This window comes from Buceros rhinoceros, unplaced genomic scaffold, assembly GCF_000710305.1.
Source record: "Buceros rhinoceros silvestris isolate BGI_N320 unplaced genomic scaffold, ASM71030v1 scaffold16380, whole genome shotgun sequence".
Classification (NCBI taxonomy): Eukaryota; Metazoa; Chordata; class Aves; order Bucerotiformes; family Bucerotidae; genus Buceros; species Buceros rhinoceros.
The window spans coordinates 35,379-51,427 of NW_010391534.1; the positions used below are offsets into that span (position 1 = coordinate 35,379).

At 40.6% G+C, this 16,049-nt stretch overlaps 1 protein-coding gene across 1 annotated transcript in view; it reads left to right on the forward strand.

The window, feature by feature from the left end:
- The window catches only part of PHF20L1 (PHD finger protein 20-like 1), a 51,593-nt gene that overhangs the window by 34,776 nt on the left and 768 nt on the right, over positions 1–16,049 (forward strand). The window contains exons 11-18 of the mRNA XM_010142226.1: positions 442–512; positions 1,729–1,819; positions 5,700–5,864; positions 6,243–6,424; positions 8,757–8,856; positions 11,018–11,213; positions 11,613–11,982; positions 15,299–15,461. Of these exons, the coding sequence (XP_010140528.1) occupies positions 442–512; positions 1,729–1,819; positions 5,700–5,864; positions 6,243–6,424; positions 8,757–8,856; positions 11,018–11,213; positions 11,613–11,982; positions 15,299–15,461 (1,338 nt within the window). The remainder of the gene's footprint in view (positions 1–441; positions 513–1,728; positions 1,820–5,699; positions 5,865–6,242; positions 6,425–8,756; positions 8,857–11,017; positions 11,214–11,612; positions 11,983–15,298; positions 15,462–16,049) is intronic.

A 16,049-nucleotide genomic window follows, 5' to 3' on the forward strand; every position in this document is an offset into this window, starting at 1 on the left:
ATGCCGAGTAAATCTGTCTTCTTGTTTTCAGCACCCTCGTCCCATGTACATGCCCTGCATCTGGAAATGCCTTTAACCAATAGTCTAAAGTTACCCAAAGGGAATAGTAAAAAAAAGAGGTCTTCCACATCAGTGAGCTCTGACGGGACAGAGGTACAGTGCTCTGTGCCCGTCAAGGAGAACTGTTTTGAGAGTCTGAAGGAGAAAATATTAAAGAACGTGATTGAGAAGGACAAGCATTCAGAAGTTGGTAAACTACAATACTTTTTGTTTCCAGTGCTTTAGACAATAAAAATAATTGTAAAGTGATGTTAAAAATAACTTTATTGTTTGTATGTTTCTTATTATGTACCATTAGGACTTTTTATGCTCTAATGGCTTTTAGAAGAAAGTGGGTCATCAGCCAGGTGTTACACTTACCTCATATTCTTCAATTTGCAGGTGCAGCGAGAATGGAAAGAAAAGGAAAACTGGAAGAGAAAAATTCTTCAACATATGGTATGTACAGAGCAGTAATATTTTTAGGAATAAAAGGAAAAATTCTCTAATGTTTGATGTCTCTGAAGAGCAAATGTAAAAGCATGAAATTTTTCCTGGGCCAAGCTGTACTTTTATTATTTATTTAGGTCTTAAAAACAGTTTTTAGATATGTGACAAGTTTATAGTAGGAGAGTAATTTTAAAGAGAAAATGAAAATGTCCATAACAAGGATTTGGGGAGGATCCAAAAGTGCCTATGAAAGGCCTTTTTTCTGCCTTTATCTCTTTGTACTGACTGCTTTGGAGGGGGAGGAGAAAACAGTTAAGGGTTGCTAGCAAAACATTTGACCGTGCTTAAAGAAAGTATAAATCAAGAAGGCTTTGGTTTTATCCTATGGTTAAAAAATAAAAATTGAGATGGACAAGAATTTATACGTGATTCTACCTTGTTTTTCCAGGAAGTAGAATTTCTGTTTCTGTGTTGCCCAGGAAGATAGTAAGACTCCAATTTGTGTGCAGGAAACAATCCGTATTAAATACTGATTTCAAGGATTTATTTTCTGTAACAAGTCGATTTCCTCATTATTTATCTCACTGCTCATGAAAATGTTGTGGGTGTAATTTGTCTGAGGAAAATTAATAGTATAGATAGAATTTTTCTGAGACAAAGTACTTGTCCTCGTGCGTGTAACAATGGTGTTCAGAAGTGATCCGCAGTGTAAAAAAATGCATCATAGATTTCAGTTTTCTGTGAGGATGTCACTGTGGAGCAGGAGGTCCTGAGAGCATCAGCAGTTTCATGATACTGAAATTTCCTTCAAATGACTTTTATAGGCCTGATGTGTGGTTTTTTTTTTTTTTAAGACAGTGTTATCTTTTTTTGTTTGGGATTTTGCACTTTTGAAAGCTTTCAGTCTGGCCCAAACCTTTTATTATAAGCTGTAAGTAGATGCAATAAGCTATCTAAATAGCATCACTTGTTTTGTGTGCTTTGCTGTTTCTTCTGCTATGGTATCTCATTTGGAAATACTTAAAATGGTAAAATGTTACCTGTTGAGAGAGATTCTTTTGAACCAGCAACTAATGAGACGTGCCCGAGATAGCAAATAAATTAACTGAATCATTTTGATCTGACTAGGCAACTGGAACACTTGGTTTTGAATGTCATGTTCAGGTTAAATCAAATGAAGCAGGTAATTTGGAGTGGTACTGCTGTTTCAAAATTTTAATATTTATTTCAGGTAAAAAGAAAGAAAAGGAGAAAAAAGAGAAAAAGGAGAAAGATCATAAATCAAAACAGAAAAAGAAGAAGAAAAAAAAGAAGAAATCTAAACAGCATGGTAAGTTAAATTTACATTTTTTTTTAAATAAGCAGAACTGCTCACTGTATTTCTGGGTTTAGATGTTAAAACTTGTTTCTAAGCAATGTGAATGCTGAATTTTAAAAATTTCAGATGATAAGTTTTGGCTTTAAATGTTGAAAGGACACTTGGGTCCGTGACCGTGTCTATATCCTCTACATCCTCTATATCCTCTACATGAGAAACACAGATGGTTTTTCTTCCGTCAGAAGACATGTTTGCTCTTCTCCTCTCTTAAATTCTTCATCTGAAGCTCTGTATACACATCCTGCCCGTTCTGCCTGGCCATCAGAATGACTCCAGTGCCTAGTCTGTGGCTGAGTTTCCGTGGTTCACTGTATACAGTGCAGCCCCTCCTGAGCAGCAGTTGCAACAACCTGTCTGTCGTCTTGGGAAAGGGTGGTTCCATTTGGCTTCATCTCACTTCCCTGTTCCAATTCTTTGATCATATCTCTCACGTTTCTCTTCTTTCTGTTATTTCTCTTCCCTAGAGGGGAAGCTTGTCTTTTTTTAACTAAACAAAAACCCCTTTCAAACCACTTTGTGCTTTTTTTTTCTCCTTGTTTGAGAAGTACTCCTGTAAGAGTGCAGTTTAACGCCATCCCTCTGTCACTATTCTTGGCATTTCTGAGGAAAACCTGGACAATGTTTCAATTTTCTTTTTTTAGTAAAAAGATAACTATCCTGCTGACTGGAACAGTTTTACTGTTTCTTTGGAATTCTTCTGCTTTTCCAAATCCTTTGGTTCCATCAAACAAAGAATTTTCTATAAATTTTTCCCTGATCATGTGGAAAAACCCTGTGCATTAAAAGGAGCTTCTGACCACAGGCATTTAAAGATGCCTTGTGGGTCTCTGGATTGATTATGCATTTGTTTCATTAAAATTTGTGCTATAACATCAAAATGCTCCTAAATCATGCAGTGCTTGAATGTGAACTGCAATAATCCAGGTTTTGTGTGCTTCATCTTTATGTTGGAGTTGTATAATTTTAAACTATAAACCTCAATTGCTTATTTTACCTAAAAATTGAGAGACTTTTTGCTTGCAATGGGAAGCATCTAAGTATTTGCATGAAGATACTGGTAAACTAGATATGCAAGAGCCAAAGAGAAGAACAAAAACCCGAAGGCCTTAAGCAGTCCTCGCTACTTCATCTGTGATTATTAAAACATGGCAGAGTGAGTTAGTATTCTCCACAGGTACCATTTTTTGGAAGGTGTTCAAAGCTAAGGTACCTTCACCTTGTGTACAGCTGTAGCCCCAGCAGCACTCTCAGTACGGTTTGATAAGAGGAGAAATGTTTTATAGCTCTTCTGTCTGCCAACACTGTCCATCCAAGTGGATTCAAATGGAGTACCCCTTGCGAATCAGCGTCAGTCACGTTCTTGTGCCCAGTATTGTTCTTTGAATTTATCTTACTAAGTTCTTAAGGTGGTTTGTTGTGGGCTGGTTTTTCCTTTATTGCTTTGTTGTTTTTGCAAAACCTATTTTGAAACTTGGAATCTTGGCAGACATACCTTGATTAGCTTCCAACTTCTAGGGGCCATATCGAATGCTCATAAATATTAGAAGCAAAATATATACATCCCTTTGTCCCAACAAACAGAAACCTTAAATCCAGATGCAGAAAGCAGCGTGAGTAAACTTCACCACTTCATTCATCTGGAGTGCTGTGTTCAGCTCTGGGGGCCCCAGTGTAAGAAGAGCATGGACCTGTTGGAGGGAGTGCAGAGGAGGGCCATGAAGATGATCAGGGAGCTGGAGCACCTCGCCTACGAGGACAGGCTGAGAGTTGGAAAAGTTCAGCCTGGAGGAGAGAAGGCTTCAGGGAGACCTTATAGCAGCCTTCCAGTACCTCAAGAGGGCTTACAGGGAAGATGGGAGAGACCCTTTATCAGGGAGCGTAGTGGTAGGACAAGGGGTAATGGTTTCAAATGAACGAGGGTAGGTTTAGGTTAGGTGTAAGGAAGAAACGCTTTTCTGTGTGAGTAGTGAAACACTGAACACTGTTCCAGGCTGTGTTGGATGGGGCTTTGAGCAACCTGATCTAGGGGAAGGCGCCCCTGCCCATGGCAGGGGGCTAGAACTAGATGGTTCTTAAGTTCCTTTCCAACCCAAATCCATTCTATGATTTGTGATTCTGTGGTTTATCTGGGACAGTCTCTCCAGTCACTGTGTTTTAGGACAGGCTTGCGAGTGGTTTTCCTTGTGGTTGTTGCAAATAGCGTGCCAGAGGAAAATCCATCGTGCTGGTGTCAGTATAAACGTCAGTGCTGCTGTGTCAGCAGTAGGCATGAGCAGACGGTGCTGTCTGTGCTTGTGTGCGTGCTCTAACAGCCTCATCCTCCTCCCCTCTCTGGCTGAGCAGCATGAGGGTCCAGTAGTGAGAATGTACAGATGTATGTGTACACTGTACATGTACAGTGTGGAACTCTCCAGTAGCTGAGCTCAGACTCTGCCCAGTAGCTGCCTCTGGATCCCAGTTTTCCCAGTTGCTGGTACCTGGATACAAGGCCCGGAGACCCCATCTCTCTCGTATGTCCCCTTCCACACGTGCTCAGAGTTGGCTCGGACCTCCCAGTTCCTCACAGCCCCCTGGTTCTCACTCTTGGAGAGGCACTCTCACCCAGAGCGGACCCCCCTGCAGACCACGCACCTCTTGCTCCCAGGCAACTGCTTCTGCTCTCCGGCTGGTCCCGCTTGGTCCCTGCTAGCAGTCAGACACTCGCACTGGCTCCAGGTGCTGCAGCATGAACTCATGCGCCTTTGTGACCAAAGAGCCCTTGCAAGTGGCTGACACTTCAGTCACCCCGGTCTCTACAGCTGCTGACACTGCAGACCTGTGACCAGTGGTTTAACTCCATTTGCTGGCGCTTGGACTCGTATGTATGTGCCTACACACTGACTAGAGAGCCTGGGTTAGGCTTTGAAATGGAGTTCGATAATCACAGAATAGTTGAGGTTGAAAGGGACCTCTGGAGGTCTTCTGGTCCAAATCGCCTGCCCAAGCAGTGCCACCTAGACCTGCTGGCCAAGGACTATCTCTAGACATCTTTTCAATATCTCTAAGGAGGGAGACTCCACCACTTCTGCCAGCACAGGCAGGACAGGCTGTGCTGATCAGATTCAGGGCATGGCCAGACGAGTGTACTGACCGACAACCTATTTAAACATGACTAGCCCTTTTTATCCCATTTTTCCTCTATTTTCCCCATGCTTGTTCCTCTCCAAGTCACTTAGGTCCATCCGTTTTCTCCACCTTTGGTTCCTTCCCTAAACGTTCCATAAGAAGTCTTGTGCAATCCCAAAATTATTTTCTCCTGCATCCCATAATGTGTCCCACCCCTGATCTGTGACTCTCCCTTAGTCTGGAAGGTGCCAGAGAGTTGCACTGGGTAACTAACACACCTGATGGTTTTCACACCTGATAATGGGGGTGATGGTGGTGCTGGGACAGCCCTGGGAGGGGCCTGGGCAGGGTGTGTGTGTTGCCTGTCATCATGCTCCAGCAGTATCTGTAAGGCTGGCAGGTGGAACAGGCTGAAATGTGGGAGAAGAGAACTGTATGATGCGCTAGGAAGAATTATTCCTCTCTACTTTAAGAGATGGAGGGGAGGAGCTAAATGGGTAATGCTTGTCCTAGGTCTTAAACTTCATTATTGTTTCTCACTTGAATTTTTCTTTAATAGATGTTACGAAGAGCTTTTGCCATTTCACGTTTACAGTTTCGTCATCCTAATACCTTGAAGTTGATATTCTACTTCTGAACATAATGTTGCAGAGTACTTAAATATTTTATTTTTTTGCATTTGTCATAAACTGTTTTAACAGCAACTTATTTTCTTTTGGCTTTTCAGATTATTCTGATTATGAAGATAGTTCTGTTGAGTTCTTGGACAGGTGCTCCTCTCCTTTAACACGGTCCTCCGGGAGCTCTCTGACTTTGCGCAGCATGTTCTCGGAGAAGAATACATCCTATCAGTATCCAAGAGCTATCTTGTCTGTGGACCTCAGTGGAGAAAGTAGGTGGCTGAACAACAGCTTTCAGCTTGTAGGTTTGATTCTTTAAGAAAGAGAATTTTAAAGGAAGTAATTTGGTTTATATATAAACCAAATATGGGGACTGATACTTCATCTATTTAAATCAAAATGCTTACATTCCTCAGGCTGTTCTGCGTTGTACTTGCTTTGGTGAAGTGTTGATACACTGCTTCTGAGGAGATCATGTTAAGGGCATTTGTGTGGAATTCAAGAAATCAATTACCCCAGCAGTGTGTTTGAGAACAGTTGGTTTTTTTGCTCTGTGCAGGTTACGATTGTGAACCGCCAAACCCCCCATGTGTTTCTATAGAGTATGGCATCTCTTCACAAACAGTTTCACATGTGTTTATTTTTACTAGACCTTTCAGATGTGGAGTTCTTGGATGATTCCTCTACAGAGAGTTTGTTACTTAGTGGTGACGAATACAATCAGGACTTTGATTCCACTAACTTTGAAGAGTCTCAGGATGAAGATGATGCTCTCAATGAAATTGTTAGATGCATTTGTGAACTGGATGAAGAAAATGGCTTTATGATTCAGGTAAAAATATTTAGAGGGCAGGATATATTTTCCATGTGAATATCTTGCTTGTGAATGTGTCCCTTGGAGACCACAGTTACGTAGAGAGCTGTAAATAGAAGTGAATGGTAACCAAGTATTTGTGTTCTGCACTGGGGTGGCTCTGTTTGATGTATGCAGAACTATTACTCTAGGATGGGGGTTCTGTAACAATTCAATATGCAGAACAGGTAGGTAAGGAAAGGTCACCTTTGTCTTTATAGCCAGTTGATAAATCTGGAATGAAGTATCCTTTCCTGCACACAAATCATCGCTTCTGTCTGCAGACCATTCTGATTATACCAGCCCTTCTGGTCCAGCTCTTGTGCTGAGCAGTACCAAGGGTAGAAACTGCTCTGCTCATGTAACTGGACCTCAGCGATGTGCAAGGTCTCTGCTACGCAGACATTAAAGTTGACAGTAACTGTGTGTGATGTGCGAGATGTGCATGCTTCATCTTCAGAACAGCACTTCTCAAACTAGGTATCACTAGCTGGTGTTAGAAACTGCTAAGAGGTTAAACCTTACTTGGTTTAGAAAAAAAGAAAGGAGATAACACAGTGTCTGCACAGCATTCAAGTGCTGATGGATTGCAACTCCTGCTGCTTATTTAGTTGTACTCCAGAGAGGGGAGCACTCCCCACCTAGTACAAGTGCAAGAGGGACATGAACCTGTTGGAACAAGTCCAGAGAAGGTCCACAGAAATGACCAGAGGGCTGGAACCTCTGCTGTGAGGACAGGCTGAGAGAGTTGGGGTTGTTCAGCCTGGAGAAGAGAAGGCTCTGAGGAGACCTTAGTGTGGCCTTCCAGTGCTTAGAGGGCTTGTAGGAAAGGTGGGGACAATCTTTTGAGCAGGGCCTGTTGTGACAGGACAAGGGGTGATGGTTTAAGCTAAAAGAGGGGAGATTTAGACTAGATATAAAGAGGTAATTTCCTACAATGAGGGTGGTGAAACACTGTCCCAAGTTGCCCAGAGAGGTGGTAGAAGCCCCATCCCTGGAAACACTCCAGGTCAGGTTGGACAGGACTCTGGGCAACCTGCTCTAGTCGAAGATGTCCCTGCTCACTGCAGGGGCGTTGGGACTAGATGACCTCTGAAGGTCCCTTCCATCCCAAAGTGTTCTGTGATTCTATAGTAATGCATAATATCAAGTCTTTCTTTCAAGAAATTCATAATACAGTGATTAGGTCAGGTGCAAGCAACAGAGAGGAGGAACTCAGATGTCAATAACTTTAAAAAATAAAGCCATGAACTTCTTGCGGATTTTTTTCCTCGCTCAAAAACCAGGTTTGTATTCAGCTATTAGAGTGGTGTCGTTTTGAGATTGGAAGGAAGCAGATATGGCTGTCCTGCATTAATGGAATTAAAGTCTTTTGGAGGTGACAGAAAGACCTGAAAATGCAGGACACAGAGACTGTCTCTGGGAACACGGTGAAATGCAGTGCTGTGTTGGAGTAACTAAGAGGAGTTACGGAAAAAGTGTGGACAAGTGGACCAGTGTGGAGAGAGGAGGCTGTAGCCGTAGTGGTATGGCAAGAGGAAAGGTGACTGCAGTGTTTTGAATAGGTTGATGCTCAAAAGCACGTCAAAGCAAAGAGGAGAGACTTTCAGTAGTAAACCAGCAGCTATTTGGAACGCAGGCAGACGCCTGGCTGAGAGGGGCCCCTTTCTCAGGTCCAGTGACAGCCTGATTTTTTTCTCTCCGTGCCTCATCTTGCTCAGAGCAGCCTCTTTGCTGTTTGTAGGTCCTCATGTCTTACCACTTCTGTTTTGTTCTCCTGTTCTCTTGTTTCTCCTCTTTCATTTTCTCTTCATTTTCTTTTTCTTTTAGATTTTCCATTGGTGCGATATTAAAAACACATCTTTCTAGCGCACTGGAGAGATGCTTTGTAAATATAAATAATTAAACTGAAGAGTTTTCTACTTTTCACTGTTATGCTGTAATGTATTACATTATCTTTCTACTTTACTGTAATATTATACTCCTGGCTTATGTTTCACTACTAAATATCTAGGTGCTAAAATACTGAATATTGTAATAAAATATTATTAAAAATTACTTCTTCAATTTCTTTTTTTCCAGTCTGGAATTTGTGGTTGAGGTAACTTTCAGAACTAGAGTGGGGTTTTTTTGGCTTGGTGTCTTTGCCTACCCAAACACGAATTGCCCAACTACGCTTATCTTACTCAAACCAGCTATTTAAGTTAAACTGCTGTTCTCTGCATTTTGACCATACAAGAAATAGCTTCTGCTTTTTTAACCTACTTATCTCAGGTTTAGTTTTTGCCCCTTTTTTTTCTTCTGCTGTCAGTGCGAAGAGTGCTTGTGTTGGCAGCACAGCGTGTGCATGGGACTGTTGGAGGACAGCATTCCCGAGCAGTACATCTGTTACATCTGCCGAGATCCACCAGGTACGGGTACAGCGCCTTCCTCTGCCGCTGCCTGCGCGGGCATTTTAAGCATTGCTTAGATTGTTACGGCTTTGTGCGGTTTGTGCTATGTGGTGTACTTCTTTGGGGCAACCGAGTCCAAGTTTGAGCAGAAACTTACTTTTTTCTTAGTAATCTCTTGTTGAGCTATGCTAAATCTTACTCACGATCTTAATTCCTATCGCTTGAGCTGTTGAAACTTAATTCTCCCCAAGCCTTAGCACTTTGTCATGTCGCTGCAGTCGGAAAAGTCTTTCTAAACAAATTGTTCTCATTCAGCCATCGGTTTTGCCTACACTGGGAATCGCATCTGGTTTTTTAAAATACTTATTAAGAGAAGCAGGATCCATTACCACGGTACACTCAAATATGCTGTGGATGCAATTTCATATTAATTGCAGTTTTATAATGCTCGCATTTTTCCAGAATTGTGTAAATAATGGAATTGAATATGTATAATATGAAAAAATCCAGCACTTTTTATGGTAAACAGTAGTGCGCAAACAGCACGTCTTGAACTTAAGATTGTTAGGCTAAGTTTGAAATGGTAAAAATCAGGAAAAATCTATTTATTTTAAACTGAATTCATTTGATTAGGAAGATTGTTGATTAAGCTGATTTAAAAATGAATCTGTCCATAAATCCATTTTTCTTAGGAGTTATTTGGAGCAAAACTATAAAATTTGGAAGAAAGTTTTTAGTGTTTTTCCTGTGATTTGATGCGAACACATATACGTGTCTTCTGGTGAAATAGCCAGCAGTCCAGCTGTTTCTAAAGGGCAGGGAAACTACACCCCCAGATTTACATGCATTCTGTATTTAAGAAGTGAAATCTGATAACCGTTTGCAGAGGTATAAAATAGCCAGTTTTATTGATTATTTATGAGAACGTGATGTAAGAAAATAGAGCTGGAAAGGTGTGACTTTCTCTGTTTGCCCCGTTCTGAATCTGAACTGATGGTGTGGAGTCTCGTCTGGTAGCTCTGTGTGGTGTACGCTTTGAGAAGTCGAGCTTGTTGTGATTAAAACCAACTAATGTGTCTTGTGTTCTTTCCCTGCACTGTCCTAGGTACTTCGTTATCCCCTGCTACGCAGAGACTGTGTCCCTAATTTTTATCTTCTCTCCCTTCCTAACCATTACTTCTTTTCTTTCTATGTCAGGAGAAAAAGGTCATTCACAATGTCAGTATTTTAAAGTGTATTGGGATAATGGGCAGAAAGGAGATAGACAGGGTATTCTCCTGAAAGGTATGAAGGGCTTCCATCAACCCGTTCTTTGTTCTGTATATGATGATAGTCTGATATGAAATTGAGTGTCAGATATTGCCGTCTTAGTCAGTCTGTTTGTCTGGGTTCCTCGTTGTAAACAATAACACTGGAATAATTAGTGCTATACTTCTCTAGTTCTGTTTTTTGGGGTTTTTTGTTGGTTTTCTTAATAGTTATTAAGTTACTGTAGAAGCATTAGCTAAATACTCATTCTTGCCTGTTGAGTTCACATCCCAGATGTTGCCATAGCATGGGAATCCTAAGGCCCACTTACATCACAGTCTGGTCTAGCAGACCTGGTCTAAAGGCTCCTCGAAGGAGCATGTAAGAGCTCTGCTGTCAGACAACATGGAAATGTCTGCTTCTCGTGAAACCTTTTCTAGCTTCTAATAAATAGATACTAACTTCAGTATTAAAGCAAAATATCTGTGTTTTAGAAACAAACCAGGTGTTTTGGATATGTCTGTATAAAATCCACTCTCTAACATTTCTCTTGGTAACTTAGGCTTCCTTTTCTTAAAAAAAGTAACCTGCAGTGGTTGAAGTGCCAATTTAAATTTCTTTTTTGCAGTTAGTTTGATAATTGCAGAGTTCTTAATATCCTGTACTTGGAGTCCAAAGGTGATTAGATTTTCTTTTCAAATGCTATTTAGAAAGGTCTTGAGATTTCAGTGTTTTGTTTTCGTAAGTGTTAAGAGTTTCCTCTTAATTCATGAAAACTAGGCTTGAATATATTAACAGCAAGATCTTGAATCATTCGTTCTTGGACGCTAGGAGAGACTTAGAGTACAGCATATAGTTATAGCACTCTAGTTTTAACTACACTTCTGCTGTGCCTTCAGGTGGCCCTCAATTTGTTTATTGCTTACCCCAGGTCAGAGGTGGAGTGCCAAATATCTTTATGATAAAGACTGGCTGAACAATGGACACATGTGTGGATTATCATTTTTGAAAGAAAACTACTCTCACCTTAATGCCAAAAAGATTGTGTCAACACATCACCTGTTGGCAGATGTCTATGGCGTAACTGAAATACTGCACGGACTGCAGTTGAAGATTGGGATATTGAAGTAAGTATCAGTACAGGGTTTATCGCCTGTCATTATATATTCAAGTAGCAGAGGCTACCGTTATTCCATATGCATCATCCTCTCGCGTTAAGTTCTTTCTTGTATGATAGTTTGAATAATTCCAAGTGTAGGATGGTTGAGTGCCCTCAGCTTCAGTCGGAGTTAGGTGTTCAGCCCCTATCGTGGGGTTATTGATGATTTAAAAAAAAAAAAAAAAATTTTTTTTAGTCATTTTGTTTGAAAGGGAGATTCTAAATTTGTCCTAAACTCCTAAGTGACCTAGGAATACTTAACACGTTTAATGATGCTTATCGACAGCTGTGTTGAAGCGGAAGTGGGTGCTTAACAGTTCGGTGGCATTCTTCTATAATTTGCAGTTTTCCCTCCCCTTCATTGCAGAAATAAGCATCACCCAGACCTTCATCTCTGGGCTTATTCAGGGATGCGGAAGGAACCAGAACAAATATCTGTTGGGGTAGAGAAAAAATTAGTGACTTTGCCAGATGCTGTTAATCCAACTGGAAGGACGTATCACAGTCAAAACCATAAAGAGCCACCCAGTATACCCCAGAAGATGGAAGAAACATACATCACCAGTGAGCACAGCTACCAAAAACCACAGAGTTTTGGTCAAGACTGCAAAGTGGTTGCGGACGCGATGAGCTCAGATGATGAAGATTCAAGTAGTTTTGATGACGATCAGGAATTTCACACAGAGAATAAAAACTGTTTACAATATTCATTTAAGGATGATGGCATGAATGAGCAGGTAAGTACCATTCATCTGGGAAGTTTCTTAGTTGGAAAAACATGTTCAGTCTGATAAAACTCAAGTGCGTACAAATATTCAAAAATGTTCGTTGTTATAAGTCAACATATTCTTTTCAAATAAGTCAGCAGGTAGAAGCAACGTTGGATCACTGAAACAGTTCCAGGTGGAGTATACCCTGGGGGATGAAATGCAAAGTATGGTTAGAATATTGCCTGTGCTAAAACTGTTTGTGCTCAGTCCAGCATTTTAGGGGGCTAAAAACCCTAAGCTTAAAATGCAGGGTCTTGAAACAGAATGTACATGGGTCAACGGGACAAGTTTCTTTTTCTTCTCCCAATTCTGTTTTCTGCATGTGATTCAGTTTCTTTGTTTGTTAATTTTTTTTAATAGCAACGCTAGTTAGAATTCTGTCCACAACCTATGATTTACTGACTAATTTCACCTTGTGCAACTTCATTTGAGTCTTATATTGCTTATTTCTTCTAATTAAACATTTCACGGGGTTTTAGTCAGGAGTATATTTGGCTTTTAAACATCTCTTTCTCCTTTTTGCATTAATGGTTTGAATCCATTACTTCATGGAAAAGGTCTGAAACTAGTTAGTCTGGTTTTAGTGAAGAGTTCTCTTTGAGCAAAAAACAAACCTTTCTGGTTTCTACAATACCAACTGTGTTGGTAGTGCAGGACGGCTTATGCCCCTTTTGACGTACAGTTTCTGGTGTGGAAAAAAAAAATAAGATACATCTTTTTCCTTTTAGTTCTAAATGTGGCATGTAAGATATATAGTCTGAATGGGAAATTGGGGCTCTTTCCAGTTAGAAATAAATGTTTGTATGCTGAATTGCATTATTATATTCAGTATATGTAGTGAGGAGACATTCATACATAAAGCATGTATCTAAAAAATGAAGGGCCCTGTTTTAAACCAGGAAGAGATCTGTTTGGGGCAGCATCAGGACTCTTTCCTTTGGGACGCCTGAGTTCACCTTGTTGTCAGTAGTCAGCCTTGATATCTGAAATAAGGCTTTCCAAATAGACAATACACCTGGAAAAGCTCTCCTGGGTTTCTCCACAGACCTCTTCACACTACGTTAAAACCATGATGACACTGATGTTGAAGTGCCGTTAGAAGAACTAACTTCTCTGCAACTTGCCGCCTTCACCTCTCCTTGTCAAGGTTTTACTTGGGGCTTCTCCTGTCTAGCATTCTGCAGAGCCTTGAATATTCCATACAGTTTTGTCTTACCCTAATCTACGGTTCTGTTACATACCTTCAAGGGTGATGGAGCACTGGAACAGTCTGCCCAGAAAAGTTGTGGTGTCTCCTTCTCTGGAGACTTTCAAAACCCGCCTTGACGTGACCTGCTGCAGGTGAACCTGCTCTAGCAGGGGGCTTGGACTAGAAGGTGCCTTCCAACCATCACCATTCTGTGATTCCTTTCTCTTACAAACAGGGTTCAGATTGGCTATTAACAAAGTCCTTTTTGGACTATGCGTCATCTTTTAAAATCGTATTTAGTTTCCTTGTTCTTGCTTCTGAAAGCACGAGCCTTCCCTACCTTGAACCTCCTGTTTGTTTCTTCACAAGCTGGGTCCTGTACTCTGCTTCTCCTACTACCCCTGCCCCGCTCCCTGACTGCTTACACTGGTCTCTCAGCCTACAGGAGGAGCTGTCTGATGCTGTGGGGCTTTTTTCAGGAAGCATTTACTAGCCTTTTGAATAAATACAAAGGTCACTGAAAAAGGAAAAAAAAAATCTTTCATTGTTATTTAGATGTTTAAGTTATTTAGCTTTAAGATTTTCCCTAACTTGCTGCAGCAGGCATCTAAAAGATTGATCTAAAAGATTGATCTTGGCTTCAGAATTATGGACTTGGGTTCTCATACAGCAAGGGAAAACCAGTGTTCTCTCATGGTTTTAGAAGAGGGTCTGAAAACCGTAAGAAATAGGGCATTTCTTATTCACATTGGAAATATCCTTTACCAGATTAATAATAATTTGAATAGTGAAAACACTGTGGAGGCAAACCTGATGTCTTGAGAGAAGAAAGATTTTTTTTATCTGAAAGATTTGAGAGTTTAGAGGTTTTTATGACTTAGGAAAGATAGATTTTAAATCCTTTAATGAATATTGAGTATTAATGATACTTGTCCTCCAGGAGTCGCTTGTAAAGCTGCCAGCAGGTCAGTCCAAGTTTGGTTTGTTCTTTTAATTGATTTTAAGTCTTAAAAAGAAAGGGGTTTTTTTGCCTGAATAGTAACTTAAAATCCTTCAGTCCCTATTTTATTCTTCCCCTCTCTTCTCACTCCTTCATTTTTGACAGGAGGAAGAAATACTTCAAGAAAAAAAAGGTGTTGTCTGTTATTGTGTGATGTGGGGGGAAAAAAAATTAGCTGAACGCTTTGTCGGTATTAATATGATAAAATTCATTCCTTGCTCTGGCATTTGCCATGAGACACTGTGAGCGCACATGTCCAGCGTTCTAGCCCCTGAAATAGAATCATCAATAGTGAAAGAACCTCATCAGCTATGGAGTCGTAGTGGGTATAAAATGGAAACTGTGGATCCTGCAGATTAATGGAGATGCTGAACATTTAACTCCCTAATTCCTGTGGTCAATTCCATTAGCTGAAATGTCAAATACAGAAAGATGAGGAACTTGTGTGTTATCACGGACTTCCTGTGGAGACACTGATTGTTTCAAAGAAGTCCCCCTTCCTCACATACTGTGTTTGCATAACTCTGCGTGGTACTGCCCTCGTAACTAGCCCCAAAGCTCTTCAGTTCTGCCCCAGACTTGGGCTTGTGAGTTCCAGGGAACTCACAGCAGTGGTAGGAGGAGAAGTCTTGTCTTAACAAGTAGAATGGCAAAGCAGTGACTGTTGACGTCTTGCATATTACAGCGTTCTAGGGAGTTTTTCCGTCATCCTCTAGCTAAAGCTGAAACAAATCGTAGGGTTCAGCACTTGATGATTCAAGTCACATTTCACATAGAAAGGGGACAGAAATGCAGTCTGTCTTACTGCATTAAGCAAAGTGCTTGAGCTTGTAAACTTTGCCTCACTCCCCCAGTGCTCTACGTGCTCATTTGTACGGAGTTTGCATTTTGTTTTGGTTTGGTCTATTGATGTGTCATGGTATGTGGCACTTTGAGTATGTTTTTGGTCAAGCAGACAGAAGTACAATTCTAGACCAACATAGTTCATCACGTGACTCAAGTGTTGAACTTAACACCAGAAATTAAAAGAAAACAAAATGAAAAACCCCTCTTAAATGACAATTATTTCTCTTTCTGTTGCTCCTGTGAAGAAGAATTCTGCTGAAGGAAACACTATGTTTGTTTGTAATGAAAGAAAAGGCTCAGAAGAACAAGTGGACGCACATCTTCAATGGCAGCTGAATCTCCTCACCCACATAGAGAATGTACAGAACGAAGTCACCAGCAGAATGGACCTGATTGAAAAAGAAGTTGATGGTAACTTGTTAACCCCCTGTAACAGCGTCTTTCCTAGTCACTGTGGGGAGGCACTGAGGATGGATTTTTGAGTATTGTAGTCAAGTTTGGGTACCCCCAATGATAACCAGAGCTTGTACCCTTGATCTCCCGCCCCTTTACACAAGTTCTCAATGCCCAATAAAGTAGCTTAAGCACTCAGGATTTAGCTCAAGTTTGGATATTAGGCGGACTTCAGAAAGCTTCAGTAATTTGTCTAGTCTTTGTCCAGATATGGATTGTAAAGTTGATGGATTTTTCTATGCCTGGAGAGTTTTTGGGTCGATTGTTCTAGTAACTGACAATATTTAGGGAAAAAAAGCTGGGTTCATTCTACCTTTGGCTTTGGTTTGCTGTATATTAGTAAGTAACTCATTTCAGGAAGATAAATGAGGCTTCATGAGAAAAACTTGAATGAAATTACAGTGTAGAAGTAAATATTACAACACATAATTTCTATGATTGGAAAGTAAACATGAACAAGGGGAGCTTGCAAGTCTAGTCACAGAAGTCCTTGATTATCTTTTGACAAATGAAGTTGTCTTATTCCTCTTTGCAGTTTTAATTTCA